The 27,070-nt window shown below is 38.7% G+C and overlaps 1 protein-coding gene and 1 long non-coding RNA gene across 2 annotated transcripts in view; both read left to right on the forward strand.

Annotated features, from left to right (window-relative positions):
- Positions 1–13,895: 13,895 nt before the first annotated feature.
- On the forward strand, positions 13,896–15,314 carry LOC121706544. The gene is made up of 3 exons (XR_006031066.1): positions 13,896–14,083; positions 14,167–14,250; positions 14,334–15,314. It is a non-coding gene; the product is annotated as an uncharacterized LOC121706544 (long non-coding RNA).
- Positions 15,315–18,666: 3,352 nt separating this feature from the next.
- The window catches only part of LOC121706507 (patr class I histocompatibility antigen, A-5 alpha chain-like), a 36,827-nt gene continuing 28,423 nt past the window's right edge, over positions 18,667–27,070 (forward strand). The window contains exon 1 of the mRNA XM_042088323.1: positions 18,667–18,877. Coding sequence (XP_041944257.1) covers positions 18,820–18,877 — 58 coding nt within the window. The 5' untranslated portion in view covers positions 18,667–18,819. The remainder of the gene's footprint in view (positions 18,878–27,070) is intronic.

Below are 27,070 nucleotides of genomic sequence, written 5' to 3' on the forward strand. Positions count from 1 at the left end.
ATTGAATGTCGTAAGAAAATACAACCCCAATTTCAAAAAGTAGGGATGCTGTATAAAATAGAATGTGACTCTGCAAAGCGTGTAAACCCATTTTTAGCTTGAAAAAGGACATAGAAGACATATCAAAAAGTGATACATTTGACAATTTCATTGAAAATGAATTTGATGTGCGCTCCGTTCTGTGTGTGTGTGTGTGTGTGAGAGAGAGAGAGGTAAAGAGAGAATGAGTGAATTTGCTGCTGCTGACGTGAATGTGGCCTAGCAAATTAAAGAAGACTTTATTTAATCCTACTTGAAATACTAAAAGATAGAAACTTAGTACGTGGGAATCTACGAGGCCCCCAAAGGGAGGGAGCTCCTGTTGAGTTCCCTCACAATAGTTTTACATTCCCTCAAACAATTGTTGTATTCTTTCACAATAAGTTTTGTGTTCCCTCATAAAAGACAAAAGTACTGCAAGAGAATGCCAAAGGATCTCTAAAAATAAATTTTCACCTCTAAAAACAAATTCCCACCATGGCCCTTTGGGGCGCTCCGTAGTGATCAGATTTCAAATCAACAAATTTGACGACAGGATGTGTTTGAAGGCAAAATTTGAGAGAGAGCAACAGCTTTTTGCAAGCGAAATGTGTCATTTTGGCTAGAGTGCTTCTGTTCAGATTAATGGTTTTAAAAATGTGATGTACGATACGATAAAATTACGATACAACTTTATTTGTGAGTTTGTGCTGAAATTCTTTTTGCATCCCTGGGCAGCTCATTTAAGTATAGGACAGTATACAAAGGACAGGAACAATACATACATGTAGGACATAAAGCATCGACAGACAAACATGAAACTTAGCCACACATGACAGTATCAACAGACAAACATGAAACATAGCCACAAAAGATAGTATCAAGCATGACAGAAGACAATATATTACAAAGAGGCTACATCAATACATCCAAACTTTCGACATTGCATCCATGGATATATATTGCACTAGATCTTAATGTTGCTGGTTTAACAAAATGATTGATTGATGTATAAAAGAGTATCTGAGTCAGTTGCGGTTGAAAGAAGGAACTCTAAAGCGCCTGTTTGAGGGCAGTAGCTGATATTCTCTGTGTAGAACATGTGAGGTGTCTGTGTAAATATATCTAGCCAGCCTGAGCATGCTCTTGTTGTGGGCTTCCTGGAAGAGGTGTGCTACAGGTAATCCCGGTAATCTTTGAACAGATTTTAATTTGATGGTACAGCTTTGCTTTATCTTTGACTAAAAGGCTACTCAGCCAAACTGTGCTACAATTAAGCATTACACTCTGGATCACTGATGTGAAGAACAAGGAGATTATTTGGGTGCTATCTCCAAAGAATCTAAATCTCCGTAGCAAATAAATCCGCTGTTGTATGTTTTTGCAGGTAAATTTTATGTGAGGGATCCATGAAAGGTTTTTGTCTATCATGATGACACCCAAGTACTTGTAGGTCGTGACTTGGTTAATTTCTGCATTGTGGATCTTCACTGGAGACAGTTGATGATGTCAGAGTTGACACAAGCATAAAAGCGATAGAGAAAAACTGTAAGTCATATAAGGTGTAGACTGCAAGGAGAAAAGTACAGTAGTCAAGGCTTGCCTGCTGTCTTTTCTTGCTCTTCCTGGCTGACACGGCACATCACATTAGACGTTAAGTAGATAGACTTAAGCCCATCTCGAATGCACCCTGAAACTTATGATGGGCTACCTTAGTTTCATCTCTTTTTTATTATTATTTATTATTCAAGTTTATTGATTTGCTCATATAGACTGACCTTGTGAATTAATTCAATTAGCTTTTTTTTATCCTTTAGGCTACTGTGTATCATTTACATGTGGTATTGAAACAGTTGTCTACTCTATCGTTATTTATCTGGTGTGAATTCAGGTATATTGGAACAGCAGGTAAAGAGCGTTGGGACGGCATTAGAAAACAGCATTTTTTTCTGTCCTGAAAAGCGTAACTGAATGCTATTGGTTCAAAGACCATGTTGTGGAGGCATGTGACTGAAGTCATAGCCAATCACATAATTCTACATGACATCATGTAGGGGGGTGTGCTGCATCACAAAGTGTTGATCCCAAAAATCATCAAATGAAAGAAAAACGACATAGGCCTTTGTTTAAGCTTGATAAGGTTATATTTTTGACTGGCTAATCTATTGTAGGTATAAATGATATACAAACATGGTTAGTTTAATAGTGTCCCAAAATATAAACAAAATAAAACATATTGGCCTACTGTTTTAGATTAGGACATTTTCTTGCCGTCCCAATTACCATGGTTTGATTAGCACAACATTATTTTGCAACAGAGACTTAATCTATGGCTTTATTCTTCTCGCTGCATTTAAGGTCTGATGTTATGTTATAAAAAATAGCGGCCAAGGCAAAGACAGCCTGACTGAGGGATACAGTAGTCTACAATAGAGAGTGAAAAACAGGGAGGAAGTAGGGTAGGCCTACAAATGGAATGAGGACAGAGCTACCGAGGAATAGAGAAATGGCAATGCAGAGGCAGGTAGCCTACATGTTAAAACCAAGCTATAATAACAAATCTGCCACTACAATTTGCAGGAAGTTTCTGCCAGGGTATAAGACTGGGTGTTCTTCTGGTGCTATTCAGTTTGGGGATTCAAAACATTTTAAAAAACATTTTGAAGAACATCTGAGACTGAGGCTCGCATGAGGGTTCTATGTTTTAAAAGCCTTTAATTTCACATGAATATTCTTTTAAAACATGCCTACACCTTTCTGCATTACCTTCATCAGAGCATGACAAAATGACAAAGCAAGACAAAAAAAGTTGCCATTTTAACAGGTGATCACATGACAAGTATGAACAGGTAGGTGGTCAACTGGTTTTAAGGAAGTCACATGATACAAGTTTATGATAAAAACAAAGACACTGAACATCTAATAGCCTCCTTAAACCAAACAACTTTGACAAGATTTGGGAAAGATTCTTGAAAGATTGGAGTCTTTTAACTAATGCACCCCCCCCCCATTCAATCTTTACTCAAAAGACTACAATCTTTCAAGAATCTTTCCCAAATCTTGTCAAAGTTGTTTGGTGTAAGGAGGCCATAAGAACAAATCCATTCAGAGCCAAAGACAACTCAGTATACTTTTTAAAACCGATGGAAAGAATGAAATGCGAAGATACAGTTACAAAAAATGCCCCATTATGCTGTGAGCTCTGTGCTCAGTGTGTTATGACGCATATTGTTTTTGACACGTTTCCAGCTTGACGGTTGGTGGTTATAAGTGTACAATATCAACCAGCAATGTGAATGGCTTTGTAATTATCAATTTGAACACAAGTAGCTGGCATCAGTGACGTCTAGACACCACAGTAATCTTACAATCTCATTGAAAAAGTTTGATGTTGCCTATGCTATAGGCTACATTATTATACGGCTCTTCACAACTCTGCTGCGCGTCGGGGTCCGGTTCGATGCTGCCTCATCACAGAGTTCACACATTGCCTCACTAGATGAAACACACTAAAGCAAAGATGAGAAGCATCTACATCAGGCTATTCTTTTGGAGAGAGGACTTTAAAACTTAGGAAACTGTGCAGGCAATGAAACATTTACATTGTTCAACATATCTGCTGCTAAGACTTGAATGATTTTTTTTTCAAGAGGGGCTTCACTGATACACATGCTCTAGATGTTCGGTTCCATTTACTCATGTGGTATGAATTTACATAAAAAATTACTCCAATATGTAAAAGAAAATAAAGAACTGTATAACTGGGTCCGACCACACCAAACATCAACATCACAACTTGTTTCATCCACAACTAATGCCTTTGAATGGTAAGTGCAATGTCTACAAAGGCACACAAGTGGTCAGAGTGTATGTTAGCGCCTTGTGGATGGGTGGACTGTCAACAAAAAGCAGTCCAGGAAATTGCTGTCATGTGGCCCCAATGTATTCAGCCAAATTCAAACTAGCAAATGTTAATTGCTCAATGGTTATGAACAGGTTTTCCTGTTACAGAAAGTAAAAAATCTTAATCTCATCACAGATCCCTGTAAAAATTTACTCCGGACATGTGGTATAAAGATTTTACATTTAAAAGATTTACCCTGATATGTAAAAAAGCATGTATGGAGCTGTACAGTAAATGGGTCTGACCACACCAAACATCAACATCCCAACTTGTCTCCTCCACAACTAATGCCCTTTGATGGCAAGTGCAATGTCTACAAAGAAAACCTTCCCTGTCCGACTCAGGTTCCTGCCATGCTTAAATCAGATACGATTCGGACTGTCTAACATGAGCATAACAAATGATTTTTATCCATTAAATTCAGTGCAGTCCTTCACCAGATAGTCCACATATAAGATAGATTATGCATAATAATTTCAGTCCAACCTGATATGCCTTTGAAAGAAATGACTGTATACCCTGACTAAGAGCATGAGATTAATGGTTAAGCATAATCTCCCAAATAGTCATCTTGTTTACACTGCAAACAGTCAGGCACTCACAGCTCTGCTTGCAACGTCTAATTTGGGTCACTGGCCTCTACACTTCCATCATTGGTTTGAGAGGCTATATCAAAACAATTTTATACTGGACACCAGCGGTGCTGCTAGAAAATGTGGGCCCTGTTGCAGAAAATAATTCTGGGCCCCCCAAAATAGATGGTCCGGTGGCAATTGATAAATTGAGACTTAAAATATATTACAATACGCACCATTGACATGCACTAAGCGGTATGCTCTCTCTTTTATACCACAAGCGGTTAGGCAGCACAATGAGCACTTTAAACATACATTTGTAGAACTTTTTTAGTGGTATGTATGTAGTGGTGTGTATTTAATGTTAACTTATTATCTTGTAGTGTTAATTTAATGTTAATTTATCAGTGTCTGTAACTACAGGCTCTGATGCAGATGCATGTATACTATACCCTCAGAGGGTTTTTTTACGTGGGCATGGCGGTGGGCGTAAGCACTATAATTTCCATTTTTATGGATAAAATAAACTTGACTTGACTTGGCAATACAGCCTATAAAAACCCTACATTGGTATTTCCTAACATATTTTTAGGCAAGTATAGGCCTATTAGTTTGATCTCTTCACATAGACAACATTAATAGAGTAGCTCCTGAGCAACTATATAGCAGCTTTGGATAATGTAAAGGTGACACCTGTTAAACTCACCTCAGCATGACATTTACTGAGGTTAGAAATACTACAGCTGAAAACCCTTGTGACTACATGCACAAACTATGTGACAGAATGCACAAAATGAAAGTGGTCATAGAACCACAGACTTCCTATTTCCTATTTGTGTGTGTGTGTGTGTGTGTGTGTGTGTGTGTGTGTGTGTTACGCATGTGCGTGCATGCATGAAAGAGATGTACATCTTGTCTCTATTTCTCTAACTCCTCCAACTTGCAGCTACGTGACTACATACTATGTAACAGAATACACAAAATATAAGCAGTCATAGAACCACAGCCATCCTATTTCTGTGTGTGTGTGCGTGTGTGTGTGTGTGTGTGTGTGTGTGTGTGTGTGTGTGTGTGTGTGTGTGTGTGTGTGTGTGTGTGCATGCTTGTGTGAAAGAAACTGTCTTGTCACTATTCCTCTAACTTACAGCTACAGCATACAACATATATATATATATATATATATATATATATATATATATATATATATATATAATATATATTATCCAAAGTGACTTACAAGGGCAATTCTTATCAGAGCAAATCAGTATGCAAATTGACAAAACACAAGCAACTTAAGAAAACATTTTCACTAATTTGATAACAACAAATAGTTCATAGCCTGATAGCCAACCTATTGTCCTGCAGGCGGACTAAACCATTTTGCAACTTTAGCAAGGGATGACCTTAGATAGTCTTCACTATTTTTATATACAAAATTCAGTAAGTCAATCAACCAAGTTATTCAGCAAACACACTTTACAAATTACAAAATAGGCTACACATAATGGTTAAAGCAAATGTTAAAAGGACACAGAGCACATAAAACAAGAAATAATGGCATATGCAGCAGAAATGAAAGGGGGGGGAGCAGACAGAACAGACAAGTTTGGACACGTAACAAATACTTTACTTGAATCTTGTATTTTAGTTGATCCCTGATGCAGATGCATATACTCCCATTTAAAATATGCAGGCTATTCAACCTGCAAGATAATGGGACATAACTCACAAATCTGCAAAATGATTTCCTGAAGATATCTGGTGTTAATACGTTTTTACATAGATTTTCCAGGAAAGGTGTATGTTTATTTTCAAAGTCTTCAATGTACCCGATAAGTCAATGCACAAGAGGCATAACCTTAATTTCTCAGGCAAAATTAAATAACAGGCCTGAATATGCCTACTGTGTGAGACATGTTGACTCACAGCACAACGTATAAAAGGAGTAAGAGCCATTGAGCATGAGGCAGAAGTTACTATATGAAAATTTGACATAAAAAATTACCCCAATATGTAAAAGAAAACAAGTATGGAACCGTATGCAGTAACTGGGTCAGAACACACCAAACATCAACATCACAACATGTTTCCTCCACAACTAATGCCTTTGAATGGTAAGTGCAATGTCTACAAAGGCACACAAGGGGTCAGTGTTTCATTTTGAGTGTATGTTTGTGTCTCATGGATGGGTGGACTGTCAACAAAAAACAGTCCAGGAAGTTGATGTCAAGTGGGCCTAATATAACTAATTGGCATGCAATACAAACTTTTAATGGTCATACTAAGAACATGTCTGTCTTCTACCCTACAAAGTTTGGGAAGGTTAGGAATAATACTTTTCAAGAATCAATGCCCAAACATGGTCTGCAAGATAAGGCTTTTCTGATAGTGTAAAAATGATGAGTGAAAATGTATGAAAACATTGGAATTTTACTAAATTAGTCTTAGTTTTGGGACATTTGTATTAGATAGACAAACTTTGAGCAAAATCTGAGATGGTGCAACAACTATTTTCCTGGATATTGTCTGATTTGACATAGAATGACCCTTCTACTAGCCTACTGTTATGATGTATACCGTATGACTGGTGGCATTCTGTATTACACTAACTGCTTGGTAGTTATAGGTATAAGTATTATAAAATAAACATATTTGCCATTTTCGTTTACACCAAACTGAAACTTTATTCCCTCATTCCATTTACTTCTCTGTCTTCATTTGGTGCAAGGTTATATATTGACAGATGCATTAGGAATGGCCCTTCCTGCATTTTGTGTTAATGCAGTTTTGGCAATTTCTTCTCTGTTTTCTCTTTTTGTTCTTGCAGTTTTCTCTACAGAGCTCTCACTACAGCTTCAGAGTACTGTATATATTTTGTGACACTCCTCTCAGTCAGTCTGTCATTTCCTCTTTTCCTGTTCCTCCGACAATAGTTTACACGCTTTCTGCTTCTTTTCGCCAGCTATCACGATGAATGTCTGAGAAACACCATCACAACCTTTGTATATCAACATATTCTTAGAAACTAAAAATATACATCAAGTGTACTTACTTGTTTATGAATGCACACAGAGTAAGATTAGGAATGGATGCCAAACTATTAACAGTTCACAAAACAGGTGCACTTCTCATCTTCCACCTAAGATGGTCTCTCCACATCGATACTATCCAGAAAAAGGCCAAGCAGAGGTTATACTTCCTGAGACAACTAAAGAAGTTTAATCTGCCTAAAGAGCTGCTGATCACTTTCTACTCAGCCATCATTCAGTCTGTCATCTGCACCTGCATCACTGTCTGGTTTGGGTCTGCCACCAAACGGACAATTAGGGCTGCAGAGAGGATCATTGGAGCTGACTTTCCCTCCATTCAGGACCTGTACCGGTCCAGGATCAGGAAAAGGGCAGCTAAAATAGACCCCTCACATCCTGGTCACAAACTGTTCAACCTCCTTCCCATTGGCAGACGATACAGGACACTGTTTGCCAAAACCAGCCGACACAAAGACAGCTTCTTCCCCCAAACAGTCACTCTGTTGAACACTCAGTAACTGCCCCCACCCTCATACTGAACAAGACAATCAACACTGTTCTGCTCATCTACCTCATGTGTACTTCAACCTTACAGTTACAATAGTATTAATACATGATCATTGCACTGAACTGCCTTGCACTATATTTATCTTTAATGTTAAACCTCAGTCTATACTGATATTGCACTATCCCCACCCTTTCAACTGTATATTGCATCTTGCTTGTGTCTGTTGAGGGTCCCCCCCCCCCCCCCCCCCCCGAAACTGCACTACCATATACCACCCATAGTGTCTATTATCTATTTATTTATTTGCATATGTACATACTGTATTTATTGTCATACATAGACATATTCTACTGCCTTCATTCTATTCTTACTGTTCTGTTTTTTTATTTTTTTACTCCTTTATGTTTTTCGTTTTTTTTTTGTATCGTTATATGTTATCAAAAAGGTATTGCGAGGGAACGCAAAAGTTGTTGCGAGGGAAGGAACGCAAAAGTATTGCGAGGGAACGCAAAACTATTGCGAGAGAACGCAATAGTGCGGTCTAAAAATATTTACTATTTACCAACGTGACCCTTCCCGGGCTCCGTAGTTTTGTGAATGTTGCAAGCAAACATTAACCGGAGTCAAATTCCTTGTTTGTGTATGCAAACCTGGCCAATAAAACTGATTCTGATTCTGATGAACTACACTCAAAATTGCTACCAGCACATCAGGTGTAGCACTAACATTCAACACAGGGAGCGCTAATTGACCCCATTTCACTACTTAATAAATTGCCCACATTAGTCTATGATAACCCCAAACCCAAGTCCTTCATCACAACTTTCTTCTAGCCGGTGCCTGGCCTGTATGTATGTAGTGCCATAAAGCAATTTGTTACATCGCAAGGCCGCAAGACTTTCTGACTCTGAGGCGGCGGCTCGCTCGCCACCAGACCAAAGTTGCAAGGCTAGTTTTTCCACTCATACATGGTAGGGGGAAGCGAGACGGCCACCATTCAACCCGGAAAAAGTCATATAACAACTCCAATGACTCCAAAGATATTAAGTTAAGGTAAATTAAGCTAAAAAAAAAATAGTTCTCCTTTAAAGGAACAGATGTGGAGGGCCCCATGGCTGTGTTCACCTTGGGCCCCCAAATTGCTAAATCCGCCCCTGTTTAGACCCTGCCCCTCTCAGGTAGCCCAAGGCAGATAGAAACAAATTCTCTCCGATTTTCTATTTTTCAGTTATGAATTATTTCTATCCAATGTTACATAAATACAAAACCAGGAAAACATCTTTCATCAAAATCTTAATTATCCATTTATTTGACAAACACAATATACTACTTCAGAAAACTGAATGTGCAAATTCTGAAAATTTTGCATGCATCCAAAGAATGTTTATTGGATTGTGATTATTGTGATTGTGCACCAAATGTGGACACAGGAGAAGATATAGAAGTCAATAGAATCACAATGAGTCACGTCTTTCAAACAAAATGACAAATCAAAAGTCTGGAAAAAAAGAAATTGTCAACATGGTCTGTAGATGGTTTTTGAAAGATTCAGATTAACAACTTTGGAGGAGATACTGTAGATTAGTTTCACTTTTGAGTTCTTGGAAAATGGCAGGGACATTTGGCAGACGGAAATAGCTGGGTGCTTTAGATGCTGGAGCATCTGGAGCTCGATTTTCATCTCATTGTGGTCAAAAGTCAAAAAGTATTTTATTGCCATGTAAAGTAATCTCACGTTAAACATTATAATTTATATCAGTTTAACATGTCATCTCAGATATATTCATTAGCTAGCAGTGTGTAAGAACATGTGAGTGTACAAGTTGTACCTCAAAATGATGGCTGTGGGGCTAGTTGAGCCAGAGCCTTGGGGTTAAGTTGAACCAGTGGTTCATCACCCTCATATTTACAAGCGAGGTCAAATATTTGGTGTTTACAGATATTTTAAGCAATTTGGGTGATGTCTTTGATGTCTTTTAAGCAATTTGGGTGATGTTGATATTTGAACCAACCAGACATCAACACCAAGTTTGAACCAACCAGACAAAACACCAAGTTAACCCTCCCCTTCCCCCACATTTCTGTCCCCATCCCCTTTTGATGATTGGCTGGAACAGTTTTGTAATTGTTTGGGGGACAGGCTTGCGCCACTCTATTTTAACCCAATTCACAGAGTCAAGGTTTGTATGAAGACTGATTTTTTACAGTGATAATAATAATAAGGTGATAGAGTGGTCAACTGCCCTAATTATTCCTCAACATGGGAAACACATGAGAATACAGTAAGTGTGTTGACCTCTGTATGTGTTGTGTCTTGTTAATAACAGTTAGTGAACACAGGGTGCTAGAGTGCACAGTGAGGATACAGGTAGTTGGTATGTGCGTAGTTGGGATGAAGAAGAAAAAAGCTGGAAGTAGTGTGTTACATGTCTCTCGGTTCTTACATTAATTACTGATACAAAACACCACAGTATGTCAGGTCAGGCTACTAAAAAATAGGTAGCCTACTTGACTGAAATGCTATCAACCAGAAGTTCTAATCTACTGAACTCTGACAAACTTTCCAGATCAGGGGCCCGTGTGTATTTTCCCACCACACACACAGACAAGTTAAGATAAATCCATAAGGAGAATTTTTGACGAGTTACAGAAAAAAAAACCCATCACATTCAAACTCTCTATGCTAATAGATTATTCAGAAGACATGCCAAGATCTTCATTTCTTGTCTTTTAATTACAAATGTAAGTGGCTGGAGCTGGAGTGGCTAGAGTAAATGCTAGGAATGGTTTTGGATGCCTGGATTTGTTTTATATGGTCAGATGAAATTAATATTGAGCTTTAGCAACAAACATTCAAGGTGGGTTTGGCTTACATAGAAGGATACTGAAACAAACCCCATGTCTACAGTTATGGTGGAGCTGATGTTGTCAGGCAGGCTATTTAATGTTGTTAGAGGGCCAACCCATTCTTGCACTGATATAATTTTTCTATAGTTTTTTTTTTATATTACTTTGTCTACTCTCATATGTACATTATTTATTTTATGCTGGTCTCTAGACTTTATTCTTGCACTGTTGCACTATTGGACTTACTCATTTGCACCATCACCATGACACTCACTCTCACAGAGCAGTGAGAGCACCTTACCTTACTATGCACAGAGAATCACAGGCTCAGTCCCTGCCTCAGTCATTGCAAGCGCCTCATGCTTAATCACCCCTAAGCACACTATGTGGATACTGTTTTAGACTTCATTTAGATTTGGCGTTATTTAGTATAATTTGTATTTTAGTATATTCTTTATCTTCTACTGTCCTTATTGCTTAGTTGTGTTTTTTATATTATATATACTATATATATCTATCTATCAGTCCAAGGCATAAGCAAACTAAGAAGCTGCTTGGCCCTCCAAGAGTCCTTGCAAATTTGCGATAAATTTACTTCATATTATGTTATAATAATCATACAAAAGCACAGTATTATGTTAATTGTCTGACAAGCTAAAACTGGTTTCATCAGTTCCTGCTGCCTGTCAGAGCTGCTGTCATGTAATGCTCATGCATTACGCAACGCAATGTAACAACCAGCCTTACCGTCAGAAGAGGACAGTTTGGAGCAAGCCTTATCAGGTTGGTTTGCAAAGTAGGTGTTTAAAATTACTAGAGCCCAACCACAGTGGGTTTACCACTAGACATGAGATGTTGCACAGTTATGTTTGTGCCCTGCCTGAGCTCAACAATACTCTACAGTGAATGTGTAGTTCTCCAGTGCAGGTTGAATCGTTTTAGACACTTGTTTATTTCACCCTGTATCTGGACACTTTATACTGAATATGTGTTCAGTTCACAAATGGATATAAAGTTATGAAGTTATGTTCACAGACAGTTCTGTGTTTGAGCACTGTTGTTGCCTCAGTCAGGCCAAATGTGTCTCTCTGTGTGTGTTTCCTTTTCTCATGCATGGTCTATGGTTGGGAGGTGGGAGACTAATTTAATTATGTTTCAAAACATCATGTATTACCACTAAATTGATATGGGATAAAATATTAGACTACGTTGTCATGTCTTGATGTTGTATAATGCTAAATTAATGTGTTTTTTGTACACTTCACATTTCACATATGTATGTTATTTTGTGTTACCACTCATATAGGCCTATGAAACATTTCCAATTGCGTATTGCATTACTTAGATTGTTGCAGATCATTGATAGATTTAGGATGTAAATTACTTGGCAAGGAGTTGCAATAGCCTAATGGACATGGGAGACATTTATTTGCTTCTCAAAGACAGTGACATGATTATATGCACTGGTCATGTTATTGTGCATCTAACTGCTGTTTTACCTAAACTTAATGATTATTGGTCATTGCAAACCTACAAATGTTTTCGTTATCCAATCACACAACTAGATGTACCGCATAGCGGTACAAAATATGACCGCCGCTCAGTCCTGTACATCCGTTCCGCGAAAATAAATCACACTTCAATTTGTCTCCATATTTTACTCCATCCCCCACTCTTGAAACTTTTGTGCATGCTTGTTTGGCATGCCTGAGTGTGTGTGTGCGGCTGCACAGAAAGTAGCCTACTGGTGCTGAAAAGGTGAATAGATTGTAGAATAGCCAAAGAAGGTAGCATTGTTATAAAACCTTTCAAATCTCTAAACAATCACAAGTAGGGCAGTTCATCACAGTTCATCCATTGCAACTGGATTGATGAAAGGTCACTTACACCTGTAGGCTACATTGTATTTGGGAAAAGCAAAAGGTATCAGCATAATGTTATTTATTTATTTATTTATTTATTTTTTATGTATTTATAAACAAAAACATCTCTGTCAGTTCCATGCCGTTTGCAGCTATCAAAAACAAAGGTCATTTTTGGATGGATGGATTTTTTGTGAATGTTTCTTCTTCTACATAAGATTTGTGTCATCTTTAGTTCATGTAATACTTTATTGTCACATCTAACCAGTGGTGCAAATAACTGACATGTCCAAATGGGCCTTGATGAAATGGGTCGCTAGACTGTTCTGTTCATACACATTTTAACGGGCCAAAGTTGAAGAGCTTTTGTCCGTTATTGTTCGTGCAAATATAGGCTGATTCATGTTCCCTTGCATTGTTTAACTGAGGTCCATGGCTAGTCTGGCTTTCATCAGACCAAGCTCAATCTTTTAAGAAATCAAAAAATAAATAGCGGGCAGATCAGGCTGGGTTCACCCAGCCTAGTCCATAGGCACCCGATATTGTTTAATTTTCCGATTGAGATATACACGCTCTGGCTATTCTAAATGCAAAAATGCATCAGGGAGTTATGACAAAACGGTAACTAACAAACTAGATCCTAATAGAAAGCTGTTAGCTTCCCTAAACTACAGGTAGGATTATAAGGTAGGCCTATTTAGGCTACAACATAAATTGTCAATAGGCTATGCTGGCGACACAAATAAAATCTCCTTTGGAAACCAATGGCTTACGCCTTACAGTATCAAGCGGACTTAAACTGTCATATCGTGGCGAAAAGTTGTAATAACATTCACGCAGCTCCATGAGTCAAGGAAAGCGCGAATGAAGTAGCCACTTCTAAATGGGACCCACTACACAGTAGCTTAAGGTGTGTTGCTAAAGCAGCCATAATGAAATGAAGGTGTCATTGTTTGGATACTTCACACACACGTGCTTTTTAATTTCACAGACTACAACTACCAAGCTGTAATCAAAGCACATCGATTCCCCTCTCACACCCTGCACGCACTTAAAACAAAATAAACAGGCGTCTCAGTCTCACGCATGTGTAGCCTGCAGCAGGAGCTGTTGTTGATTTGGGGAGGGGGGCTTTTACTTTGACGGAGTGATTGACGGGACGAATAAAGTCTCGTGTCCGTGGCAAAGTATCGTTTGATCTCGTTTGTTATTCATTAACATAAGGCAGCACCTGTGCTTTTGCCGAGTCGTCGCTGGTAGAATACTTGTCCTCAGTTCAGCAACGAAGCATAGCATCTCGTTTAGGACGACTACTGTGGGGGTTTAGAGCTTTCACACAGGTATGCTATCTATGTTTGAGCAGACATAGAAATGTATTGTAGCTGTGGTAGTCAAGTGTTTTAATCCTAACAAATGCTTTTAGACTGGGCGCATAGTAACGTTGATGGACAAGGGATATGCCAAACGAACACTGGAGGTTCCGTACCCTTGCTGTGTCCATTATTAGGTATGACCTCCCGTTTTGTTCTAAGTGCACTAACTAACATCAGTTCAGTCGTAACAACTGCTACTTTTTAACAACTGTTACAGTGTGAGCTGCATCCACACGGAGGTTGGACTGCTTTACGCAAGGGTTCGGGAGTTTATGTCAACAGCGTTGCCAATGACGGAGCAGGTACAAACATTTGAAGTTTACACCTACTGCATTCATAGCGCATGGTTGTAGTTTACTAACTATGGTTGTATCTGTTTTAGGAACGACTGTGTTGGTAGTGATAATAGCCACTGTTTTGTCTTGGTTTATTTTCGTTCTGTTTGTTTCTTTTACTGAGTGCCACACTGATTTTGTCCATACTGGTGTTTGAAGGCCTATGTTAGGCTACAGCGCAATCCCTTGCAACGGGCCAATGTTGAAACTAAACCTTGAAATCATAGATAAGTACCATACTACCATAAGTATACGGGAGGCTGTTACTCCGGGGCATAGGGTCTATATGCTCCCGGCGGTATTAGTTCATAGATTTACTAACGGGTTTACCCATTGACTTATCGCATCCATACTGGAAACTGGTACTCCTGAGCCATAGGGTTCTATGACTCGTTGTATAGGTTGAATTAGATTTGCTATAACTCTGTACTTAGTACACTTACACTGTGAACATTTAGCAGACTCTTATAGTAGCTGTGATACCCTCACACCTAAGCTTTAAGTACTACATTAATCCCCAGAAGGTAATAATCTTAAACAGGGCTCCTCACTCCTAAGTGTTTGCTGTGGTCACCTTGTTTGCTCAGCTTGTAGTGCACCTTACCTTGGTCCAGGCCATTTTGCTGTGCTGTAAATCGTACATTTCCCTTTCTTTTGTTTTCTTTTGTGTCCTGTGTGCCACTATTTATTGTGAGGAGACCCCGTCCTGGTTGATCTTTGTGGAGGCTCTTTGTAAACTTGAAGCCTATGTTGAGTGCCCTACCAAACTGTCATTATCGTTTTTAAAGACTTATATGTATACAGAACTTTTAGGATATTGAACTAATACATTTTGAATGTTTTTATTAGTCTTGTTCTAGAGACTGCTGGTGACATTTGACAATTTGGATAATAAATATATTTTTGTATCAGTCTCAACTCGTTTCCTGCGTGCTTTGATAATTCTTAGCTGTAGGTCACACATGTATAGGCAAAACTGTATCAGACCGGTGTAACGTTGGTAAATCTTGCACAGAATGATTTTGTAGCACGTGCAATAAATGACAGTCGAAAGATACAAACAGTGCTGCTATACATTTGCTTGGTATAACCGCATTTATAGTTTTCTACAAATGCAATCAATCAAATGCCTCCATCACTCAACCAACGCTAACGGTAACATTACCTAGGTCCTTATTGATATTACAAGATTAACGTACCTGCAGTAAAAACCAAGCATGTCCGATAAACATCCTCAGATTTATTTCGGCTTCAAGAAGAAATGGGAATTACAATTCATGTGAACATCGTCCTATCCTTATTAGATGTTCGCTGCGGTAAATTACAGTCCTTGTAGGAAGCGTCCATTGTTTTTTCCAACCCACTTTTACCTTCCTACAAAATTACGTCTCACTGCAACGGTGCGCCATCTAGTGGACAAACGACTACTTCTCGCCAATACTGAAAATGCAGCCATGATGATGAATATTTATTTTGGCTTTCTTTTAATCCTACTGAATTTGTAATTATGTATCGGCCGTTCTAATACCGATAGTATGTGGGTGCCTGTGTGTGTGCATGTGTATATGTGTGCACCGCCATTTACAGGCCAATGAGTGTACAGTCACTAAATGTACACAACCTAATTTTTGTAGACCCCCCCCATGGATGAAATTCTACTAATTTCTAATTTGGTGCAGTTCTGAACATCTTAACTGAAGATAGGGGCGATTAAAGCAGAATAATATTGCATTTTCATTTTTTACCGGGGGGTGGGGGTGCAAATCACAAATGAGTGATTATGAGCCAGGTTGATGTGGGCCCTTGAGACCAACATACCATAAAAGATTCTTCATCCTCAGTGCCACGGTTCAGGTAGTTATTTAGGAAAAAACGTTTTTTTTTTTTTTTTTTTTGCGGTTCAGGGGGCCCAGCACGGGGGGGCTGATGGTGGTCCCCGGGGACGAAATGAAAATTTTCCGTAAAAGTCTAGTGGGGCTACATACCCACCAAATTTCATGTACCCCGGTGGTTCGGTGTCCCGGGTATCAATGACCAAAAATTCAGGGAGTAGATGACGGGAAAAATTCTTGAAATGTGTGCGTGTACAAATTTATGTTTATGTGTGTGGGTGTGTGTGTATGTGCGTGCTTGTGTGTTTGCCTGCGTATGTGTGTTTGTGCATGCATGCGTACATATGTCTACTGTGTGAGTATGTGTCATACGTATGATTACTGTAAATGTATGTGTGTGCGTGTGTATCTGTTTATGCACATGTGTGCACATGGAATGGGTTAACATGACCCCTGGAGGCAAACATACTGAAAAAATTGGTCATCCTAGGCCCTACAGTTCTCAAGATATTCACAGAGAACTGTGTCTGCCCTACCCTCCTTTCGGGGGGTCCAGTCCGGGGGGGGGGGGGGGGGGGCTACAGATCAAAACGAAGAGTGACGGTTCCATGCTATCCATGTGGGGGTACATGCCCACCAAGTTTTGTGTACCCCGGTCTTTCAGTGTCCCGGGAATCCTTGTTGGTGTACGTCACTAAATGTACACACAAATTATTTTATTGTAAGGCCCCCCATGAACGAAAGTACACAAAACGTGGCATGCATTCGGAGGGTGTCATAATGATCCTACACTTTTAATTTCGTGCAGTTTTGACCTTGTCAGCCAGAGATATTGTGATGAAAACACCTAATTTTTTGCTTTTTAATTTTTAACTAGGTGGCGCTATACATGAAATAAGTGGTAATGGGATGGGTTGACATGCCCCCTTAAGACCAACATACTTAAAAAAGGTGGACCTCCTAGGCCCTACGGTTCTCGAGATATTCACAGAAAACTGTCTCCGGCCACCTACAGGCCAGTTGGTGTATAGTAACAATTAATTTATTGTGTGGCCCCCCATGAACGGAATTCCACAAAACTTGGCGTGCATACAGAGGGTGTCATAATGATCCTACACTTCCAATTTCGTGCAGTTTTGACTATGTTAGGTCACAGATACCTTCAATTACAACACCTCATTTTTACTTTTTTGTGTTTAACTAGGTGGCGCTATACATGAAATGAGTGGTTATGGAATGGGTTGACATGGCCCCTTGAGATCAACATACAAAAAAAATGGTCCTCCTAAACCCTACGGTTTTCGAGATATTCACAGAAAACTGTGTCTGCCCTACCCTCCTTTCGGGGGGTCCAGTCCAGCGGGGGGGGGGCTACAGATCAAAACGAAAAACGATGGTTCCATGCTATCCATGTGGGGTTACATGCCCACCAAGTTTCGTGTACCCCGGTCTTTCAGTGTCCCGGGAATCATTGACGGAAATTTGGGCATGTGAAAAAGAAAAAAAAGAAAAGAAAAAAAAAAATCTGACTAAACCTATATGACCGCCGCTTCGCTGCGCGGCGGTCATAATAACTCTTATCTGTTCCAAATGAGCACGGTGTGGCTTCACAGTCCCACATTGCACACACACAGCAATCTGTTTGTGCCTATGCTGTAGTCAAAACAATGCAAAACCGGCTTGATTAGTTTTATTAGAACTTGTTTCCTCTTAATGCCACACCTTCAACTGACAAGAAAGATCATTAAAACAGCTCTTGTCGATTACTTGTGCGTCCATTTTGAAACTGATAAAGAGCAAGTTCAACATATGGTTGCACAAGCAGGCTAAATTCACCAATGCACGAATTACAGTACATTACTGTACATGTCATGTCATTTACTGTGCCCACACACCATGAGAATATATCAAAGGCAACATATGCTCAACTGATTGATCAGAAGTGTCTGTGACTGCCTTGCGTGAACGCTGCTGTGTAGGCCTAACCTATTTTCTGCTTTGACGTATTTCAAAATACGGCTATATGATAGTCAGAAGTGGACAGTATCAACCAGCAACCAGAATGCATTAATGTAGTAACAGACATCATTTACGTCTGAGATGGGAGAGAGACTGCTTTAATGATGTGCAAAAGTGATAAGATGATATGGAGTTTGAAAAAGCATTTAAATTCTGATCAGAGAAATGTGCAAAAGCGACTGAGAAAAAGTTCCCTCTAAAGTTCACACTCAGCATGGGGAAATAAAATACAAATATATCTTATTTATTTGAGAGCGTAAATCATGCACGACAAAATGTTACTTGCGCATATCAAATGTAATGGCCGACTTGAATGTGGGCGCTGGGCGGGGTTGGCTATCCAACCAAACCAGAGAACACATACAGTCGCAACGGTCGGATCTAGACATAGCTGTAGTCTATTTCCGTATTTCGTTAGAGATTGGCAGTTGACGGACAAGATCAGACGGCAAGACACTCCATAAGGAGGTCCCCAGAATAAGCCTTCTGGGCTCCTGCACCTACATTCAGTTAAACCATGGGATGTGTTTTTGAACTTGGAGTTTTGTTCGGCTGTCTGACCTTTTCTACCGCCGGTAAGTCTTTATTTGATTATTTTATGGTAGGCTATGTTCCATAGGCTATTTGGCTGACGCTTTTGTCTAAAGCGACATAGGCTACAAAAACTACAGCCTATTAGTTAAAAAAATAAGTTAAAATAAGCATACGAATAACAGTAATAATAACAACAATAGCAATAGTAAGCCTGTCAAAAACAAACTGAAACAAAGTAACCTGATCACATGAGGCACACAGTTTCAGTTTTGATTACTAACCTTTGGTAGCTCGCTCTGCCTCCCATTTAGTGACACTTACCGTTCCCCTTGAACTATTGGCTACAGGGACGGGCACAGGGCAGGGCTAACTGAGCTGAGCTAGAAAACAGGCATATTGTTATGGCTGCATAATAATATAGTCCATGTCAGTAACAATCAAGGTGGCAAAACTTCAATTGTGCCATTTAATTTGTTAGACCATAAAGTAAAATAACATATGAAAACCTTTCCAAATGAGCAGCTGTTTCATTATCTCAAAGAAAACCTGTAAGAAGTAGTATGTTCACCAGGAAACATACCCACTTATTTACCCACATTAGAAGAAATAATTTTTGTGTTAATGTTTTTAATTTATATGTTTAAATATGCGAACGTGGCATTATTTAATCAAATTCAAAATTAATGTTGCCTTTTTGTTAACATATTAGATTCAAAAGGTTTCAAATATTATTGAAACTCTTTACCATTTATCATTCCATACATCAGAAAATAGGCCCAAGAGAGAGAAAGACTTAAAAAAAATAGACAACTTATAGACACTCTATTGCTTTCTTCGTAGGCTATACTCACACTGTAAGCTTTATTCTTCAAAATGTAACACAATACAAGTAGTCAACAAAATTGAGGAAAATGCACTTCATACTGGACATACGGTAACAGAAAGACTTGATACGTTTTGAAGTACCTCTGCTGTCCAAATACTGATACTATACTTTTAATTGAGTAGGCCTATGGCCAAGCACAAGAAAATAAAGTCTAGGCTACTTTAGCTTAATTTGTCATATGTTTTATAAGAATTAATGATTGAGCTGGTAAACACATTAAAATTTCATACTTTTAGGTAAAAATTGCAACAGACTATATCTGTTATTTTTTTAAATAAAATATATTAAAAAAAAACACACTGTAGTCAGTCCATGAGAAATAAACCTATTGTGTCCCCTTGAAGACATTGCACTTCAAAACTTGCACACATAGTTGTATAATGAAAGTGAAGTGAAGTCAAGTCAACTTTATTTATATAGCGCATTTCATACACATAGGTCATTCAAACAGGAATATCTGATAAAAGCATAGAAGGGCAATAGTCAAAGAATAGTTTTAAAAGTAAAGAATAAAATAATAATAAGAAAACATAAAACACACAAACATGGTACATAAAACCATAAAAGGGCAATAATTTAAAAGTGTTTAAAAAGTAATAATTAAAACGTAAAAAATACAAAACAAATATTATACTAGTCAAGAACCCATGTACAGCAGCACTCTATGGAGATTCTTGAAGTAGTTCCAAACTGTGCACACACACATATATTTATTTCCTTTCAGGGCCAAAATGGCCAACCACAGGGCTCGATAGTCCCCCTCATGGAGTATTAGCACCCAAATAGTTAACACTCAGTTTCAGAGAAACCTGGTAAAGCTGTAACTCTCGAACTGTAAAGAACGAGCTGTTACACTATGACTATGCCCGATCTGTCTATTTTGTTAGAATGACAGTACAACTACTTCACAGAATCCCCCTAAGGACAGCAATAGTACTACAAGGAACAATAGTACTGCCCGTAAGAGTGCTCTGTGAACTGAGTAATGAGGATCTATCTTACCACAGACTGGACTCAGACATGTTACAAAGATGGTAGTCCTGAACTGTGCACGCACACATGTTTCCTTTCAGGGCCAAAATGCCCGACCACAGGGCTCGATAGCGATACTCTGACTATGCCCAATCTGTCTATTCTGTTAGAATGACAGGACAACTACTAGGTAATTTGTATCATCTGAAGCTGTTTGATAGTCTTTTTTGGAAGGCCTGTTAAAAGCCCATTGCAGTAGTCAACCTGGGGATGAATGCATGAATTAAGTTTTTCTAGATCATGTTTTGACATTAGCCCTCTAAGTTTGGCAATGTTTTTGAGGTGGTAAAAAGCTGATTTAGTTATTGCTTTCATGTGGCTGATCAGATCACTGTCAATTATGACACCAATATTTTTACAGTAAAGTGATAAATTGTAATGTTTGGTGTGGCCAGATCCAGTAGGCCTACATGAGGCTCCATGTATACATACATATTATATAGACTGACTATATGACACACAGGCATGTAGAATTTTGTTTTATATTGTTTTACACATGCACGTAACCCTCACTATACGTAGCATTTCAAGATGCCACAATGCCCTGCAAGCACTTGCTTCAGTATTATGTATTGACACCTTACAATTTCTCTCAGACGCTTTGGCACATTTATCGATTCATCATTTTCACAACAGTTAGGGCATTTCTTAAAACAATTAGTGCAAACTGCACCGCATAGTGGATTACCTGCATAATCACGTATCTTGCTCAATATGCTTAGTTTATGTCTCAAAAGCAAGTATTTATGCCAATGAAACTGTCAATGCAATCAAAATGACAAGTCATGACGCCATTGTTTATGTCAAGATAGTCAAACTGTTTAGTCTTGTTGTCAATATGACAATTTACTCTGTAGGTATTTTCTAATGAACAATGTGCAAGGCATCACTATTTTCCATGTTACATGGAAGTTACACAATATTGTGTGTGGAGGGGGTCGATTGCAAGAGTGTGTTTCAAAGTGTTTACTGTTGACAGACACTGTGACAGTATAACAAAAACATATTATGTTATTGTGGAAATGAAAAATGACCAATTCAGTTAACAGTACAGTAAAACAACCCTTGGTCAGAGCTGTAAACCACTGTACAACTTTCTATACATCCTGACATTCCTGTCTGTCAGATCACATATATGTATGCTAGACAGACTATGACAACTAGTTATGACAGCTAGTTCAACATTTGCATGTAATGACACAAGCGATGGAATAAGGCCAATTTGTTTAATGGGGTAGGACTATTCAGCAGGGTACCAGTATGAAGCATTTTGACCAACATGACATTAGCAATTGAAATAAAAAAAATAAAACAGCAGACATTTGTACAAAATCAGTTGTATGGATGTACTAAAGCATTGTTATTTGTTCAAGATGGGGAGAAACTGCTTTAATGATGCACAAGGTATAAGATGATATGGTGTTTTAACATACAGTTTTGAGAATTTCAATTCTGATCTGAGAAATGCACAAAGGCAACTGAGAACAACTGTAATTCACGCAGCCTGTATAGATCACAGCCTGTCAGAGACTGACTGAAACAAAGTGACCTAAACAAAAATAGAACTGGGAACAGGGATGGATTACTGCACGGGCCTACCGGGCCCAAGGGGTCAGGGGGCCCTGAAGCCCAAGCCTTTGCATGGAATCATTGCCTCAATATCAACAAATCAGGATGTAGGCTATGAATCTGATTGAATTTAGTATTGGCCATCCCCAAAATGCACCAGAATACAGGAAATCACATCAAACACATTTACAAAATTCTGGGGGAGGACCCCCAAACCCCCCTTCCCACATATACCACAATAAGTGGGGGGCCCTTAATACATTGATGTGAAGATGACTGGGAAGAAGGGGATAATAATTAACACTCGAGGATTGATTTTAAATTAATGCCATATCGACCATTATACTATGCTCAAATTCAGTAATGTTCATGACAATGACCTAAAATAGCTGTATTATCAAATGATACCAGTGAACTAATAATTCAGACATTGCAGCCAATCCAATTCAACAGACAAGACTAGAAAGAGAAACAGAGAGAAGGGCCTTCACAAGAAGTCAAGAAGAGAAGAGAGTTTGGGATCTTCAAGTAAGAAGTTGTGAGCCAGAGAGTAGGTCCTTATACATTTACTGCAGGTGACCCTAATTCAGTGCTCGAATTACGTGGGAGCCAGTGGGAGCCGAGCTCCCATAGAGTGAGGATTGGCTCCCATGAAAGCAACAAAAGTCAAAAATCTGAGGGGGTCTCTGATATCTGAAGGTGTCTGGCATTGTAATTTAATCTTAAACAACCGCTCACGTTACATTAAAATATAGGCTACTACGGGACGTAGACCTACCAAACGCTCTTGAACGCAGCATGATGACACTTCACCACCACACCACTAGACTATATGAGCAAACCGCATAGGCCTACGATCGAGTTGACAGCACTCGCAAGTCTGAAAAAGTTACCCTGCTTTGATGAGAATGTTTTGTCTATTTACATAGGCGTTCATTGGGCTAGCCTACGTGGGTTGATACGTGCGAAAAAGTCCTGTTTGCTGTTGAACTTGCACCTTACCGCTTCTATGTTGATTAACAAAGCCATAACCCATGCCAAGGCCCATAATGCAGCTTACTTCAATGATTCTGTGAACTGATCTGTAGCTATCCTCTCTCATTCAGAGCTCCGGAAAGTTCCCAGATATTTTGAAACACCTGTTAGCAATCTCTGATGGCGGAATAGCCTATTCAATGGCTAACCAACAACATCTCAGTGCAAATTCCAAAATTGTTCGTCTATTTATTCCCACGGTTCAACACACGAGACGACTGAACGCCCAGGTGTTGTTACTATGTGCACATTAGCCTATAATACTAGAACATAGTTTGGCTGCAATGGCTTTATTATTTTCTGCCAGTTAGTGCATTTTCCCCGTGTATAAGTTATACTGCATTATTGTGTTTGACACTGAGGATAGCCTATCGGAGACGGTGGTCTGGTTCAAATGAGTTAAAAGGAATCAATTTCTATGAAAAATCTCTGTCTATTGTGTGCGTGTGTCTAGGCCTATCGTGCGCATATAGGCTACTGCGCAAAAGCGCCACTCGCGCCTAGGCTATTTAATTGTATCGCCTTGTTAGGCTATGCGCGGGGTGTGCCAACTTTTTATGAGATAGAGAGACCCCCTTAAAAACAAAAAGATAATTCGGGCCCTGCCCTAATTTAATAAATGGTCTCTCATTAATGTCCTCTGCTCCTCTCTCTTTCTTTCTCTGTCTCTCTAACTGTCCCTGTTAGACACAAACACACACAGATACTGATTTTTACTACATGATATGGGAGACTATCAAATATATACATACATTTAAAACATGGGTTTGTTGTTAACCTTGCATTTTTGTTCAGTTGACTTCGCTTATCTACTGCCGGCAAGTTTTAATATTTGCATATTTTATGGTAGGCTACCTATTCAGCAGACACTTTTGTCCAAAGCAACATACATTATTAAATAACTACATTAGTTTATTTATTAGTTAAAATAATAGTTAAAAATGATGTTAAAAAACTAAGCATAAAATAATAGTATTAACAACAACAATAGCAATCATAACAAAAATTAGTGTTCATGCTAAAAAAACATAGAAACTGTAATTCTGTAAGAATTAATTAATTATGTGCGGGGTGAAGAGATGTAATGAGACTCTAAACAGCTTGAAAGTACCAGAACTATCACACAAATGCACACGGTTTCAGTTTTAATTACTAACCTTTGGAGGCTCGGTCTGCCTCCCATTTAGTGATGCTTACTGTTCTACTTGAAATGCTATTGGCTACAGGGGTGTGCACAGGGCAGAGCTCACTGAGCTGAGCTAGAAAACAACAAATAACATGGCTGCATAGTAATATAGTCCATATGTCGGTAACAGTCAAGGTGGCAAATCTTCAATGGTGCCATTTCATTTGTTAGACCATCACAAGTAAAATGACATGAAAACCTTTTCAAATGAGCAGCTGTTTCATTCTGTTGCAAAAAACCTGTGAGACACTATAGGCCAAGGGTCAAATCTGGAACTAATAGATATCACAATGAAACTTATCCACTTATAAGAGGAAAGACCTTTTGTGTTCATTTTTTGTTTAATGTTATGTTTAAATATGCAAATGATGCATTATCTACTGAAATATGCACAAATGTGCATATAGTTCCAAATCAGAAATGAGAACAAGTCAAGTTCAAAATGAATGTTTCCTTTTTGTTAACATATTAGATACAAAAGGGTCTACAGAAACATTATTGGATCTCTTTTTATCTCTGTTTTCATCATTCCATCATTCCAGAAAGTAGGCCTAGTCAGTCCAAGACCAATGAGATAAAAGAAAAGAGTATGAGTCACTCAGAGTGAGGCAGAGGTTGCTGTCCTGTTGCTTTCAGTTGCGCACAGTTGACTGCCTATTTCTGTGCGTCACTGCAATCTGGGTTGTTCACCTACACCTATCTTGCTTTGTTTCTAGGCTCTGCTCACACAGTAGGTTACTAATATGTAACACAATACAAGTAGCCCACAAAATTGAGGAAAATGCATTTCATACCCTGTATATAAAACGAAAACGAGGACTAACACCCCCTGCTAACCAAATACTGTCACTGTATAATTTAGTTTAGGTGAGTGATGCTCAACCACAAGAAAATAAAGTATACTTGAGCCTAATTTGTCATATTAATGTTTTATAAGAATTAATGATTGAGCTGGTAAACACATTCAAATTGCTAAATTTGTCATTTTTTAAATAAAAGATAACAAACAAGTTTGAACACTGTAGGCCTAGTCAGTGAGAAATAAACCTATTTTCTCCCTTTAAAGACATTGCACTTTCAAAACATGCACAGTTATATAATGGAAGCAATAAATTGTGATGTTAATGTTTGGTGTGGCCAGATCCAGTAGACCTACATGAAGTTCCATGTTTACTTTTACAAATGATATATGACACACAGACATGTATGAAAAAATATTTAGATATACATGCATGTGTGTCATATTTTGTAATGTAGTTTGCGGATTATACATGCACATAACCTTCAATATACGTAGCATTTCAAAATGCCACAACGCTCTGTGAGCACTTGCTTTCTGTCTGATGTATTGACACCTTAATTCACACAGCCTGTATAGAGACCTGTCAGAGACTGCACTGTAAAATCTAACAGATATCCTTACTTAAAATGTTTAGTAAGTATAACTCAGTTTTTGTCTTGTTGATTTTGTCTTTTGAGATTACTTGCCTAAAATTAGTGTAATTTAATGTCGAGGTGGAAAAGTAAACATGATCATTTAATTAAAGTAAACTATACTTGAATTGCTGAAGTTAGTTAGTTAACCTTACTTAACCTGTTAGTTAACCTTAGTTTTAAAAAGCATGCAAACCAATTGCCTTGAGCTGACTGCCTAATGTGATTATTTCTGAGATTCTGATATGTTTTCAACCATGACATATGCACAATTCCGGGTTGAAAACATATCAGAATCTCAGAAATAATCACATTAGGCAGTCAGCCTATGACGGCTGCAGGCGGCTACATGAAATCGAATCCCCCTAATGTTACAGATAAGCTAAGTAATTTAACATTTCCCACAAGGCATTTCCAGAATGCCTTGTGGGAAATGGAGTGAGTTACTTGGAGTGAGTTAACTGTTATATTGACAGTGTAATGTAGGTGTGTAAAGAAAATTCCGGCTCATGCTCTGCGTGCACATTCTCCATTATCAAATCTCACCTCAAGCTGAATTCAAAAGTTGTATGAGATGAACTGTGCACCAACCTGACCAAATTGTAGTAGCCTTTGTATGTGCAATTGATAGACCCCCCATTTACCATAGGCCTAATGACAGCCTAGGCCTATATGGCGTTCCTGATGGTTTACGGTAGGCTATTGCGTATGGTCCAGGGCTTTTTCAGTCAAGTCCGTCCTGCTGCTTCCCTGAATCACACAGTCTATTTTCAAAATGTCCAGAGCACCGCCCACAATCTTGGTTGGGTCAGGTGATATGCCTACCAGTGTGAACCTAGGCAAACCTGTTCACCCAAGTTAGGAAAATATTTAGAGATCAGAATATCTAGAGATCATACAGGAACACCATAGACAGCCAGACAAGGACAAGCTGAGGGGCACAAAGCCTACAATGGGTCAGGGAGAATAACAAAAATACCATCAACTAGCCCACGGAGTCTCCAGCACATCATGAAGTTTGCAGCTGTGATTCTTTTCTGTTATTTTCCCTTCTCTTCCCTTACCTTTTTTGCAGTGTTTTGCATTACTACC

Source organism: Alosa sapidissima, chromosome 4 (genome assembly GCF_018492685.1).
Source record: "Alosa sapidissima isolate fAloSap1 chromosome 4, fAloSap1.pri, whole genome shotgun sequence".
NCBI classification, from domain to species: domain Eukaryota; kingdom Metazoa; phylum Chordata; class Actinopteri; order Clupeiformes; family Clupeidae; genus Alosa; species Alosa sapidissima.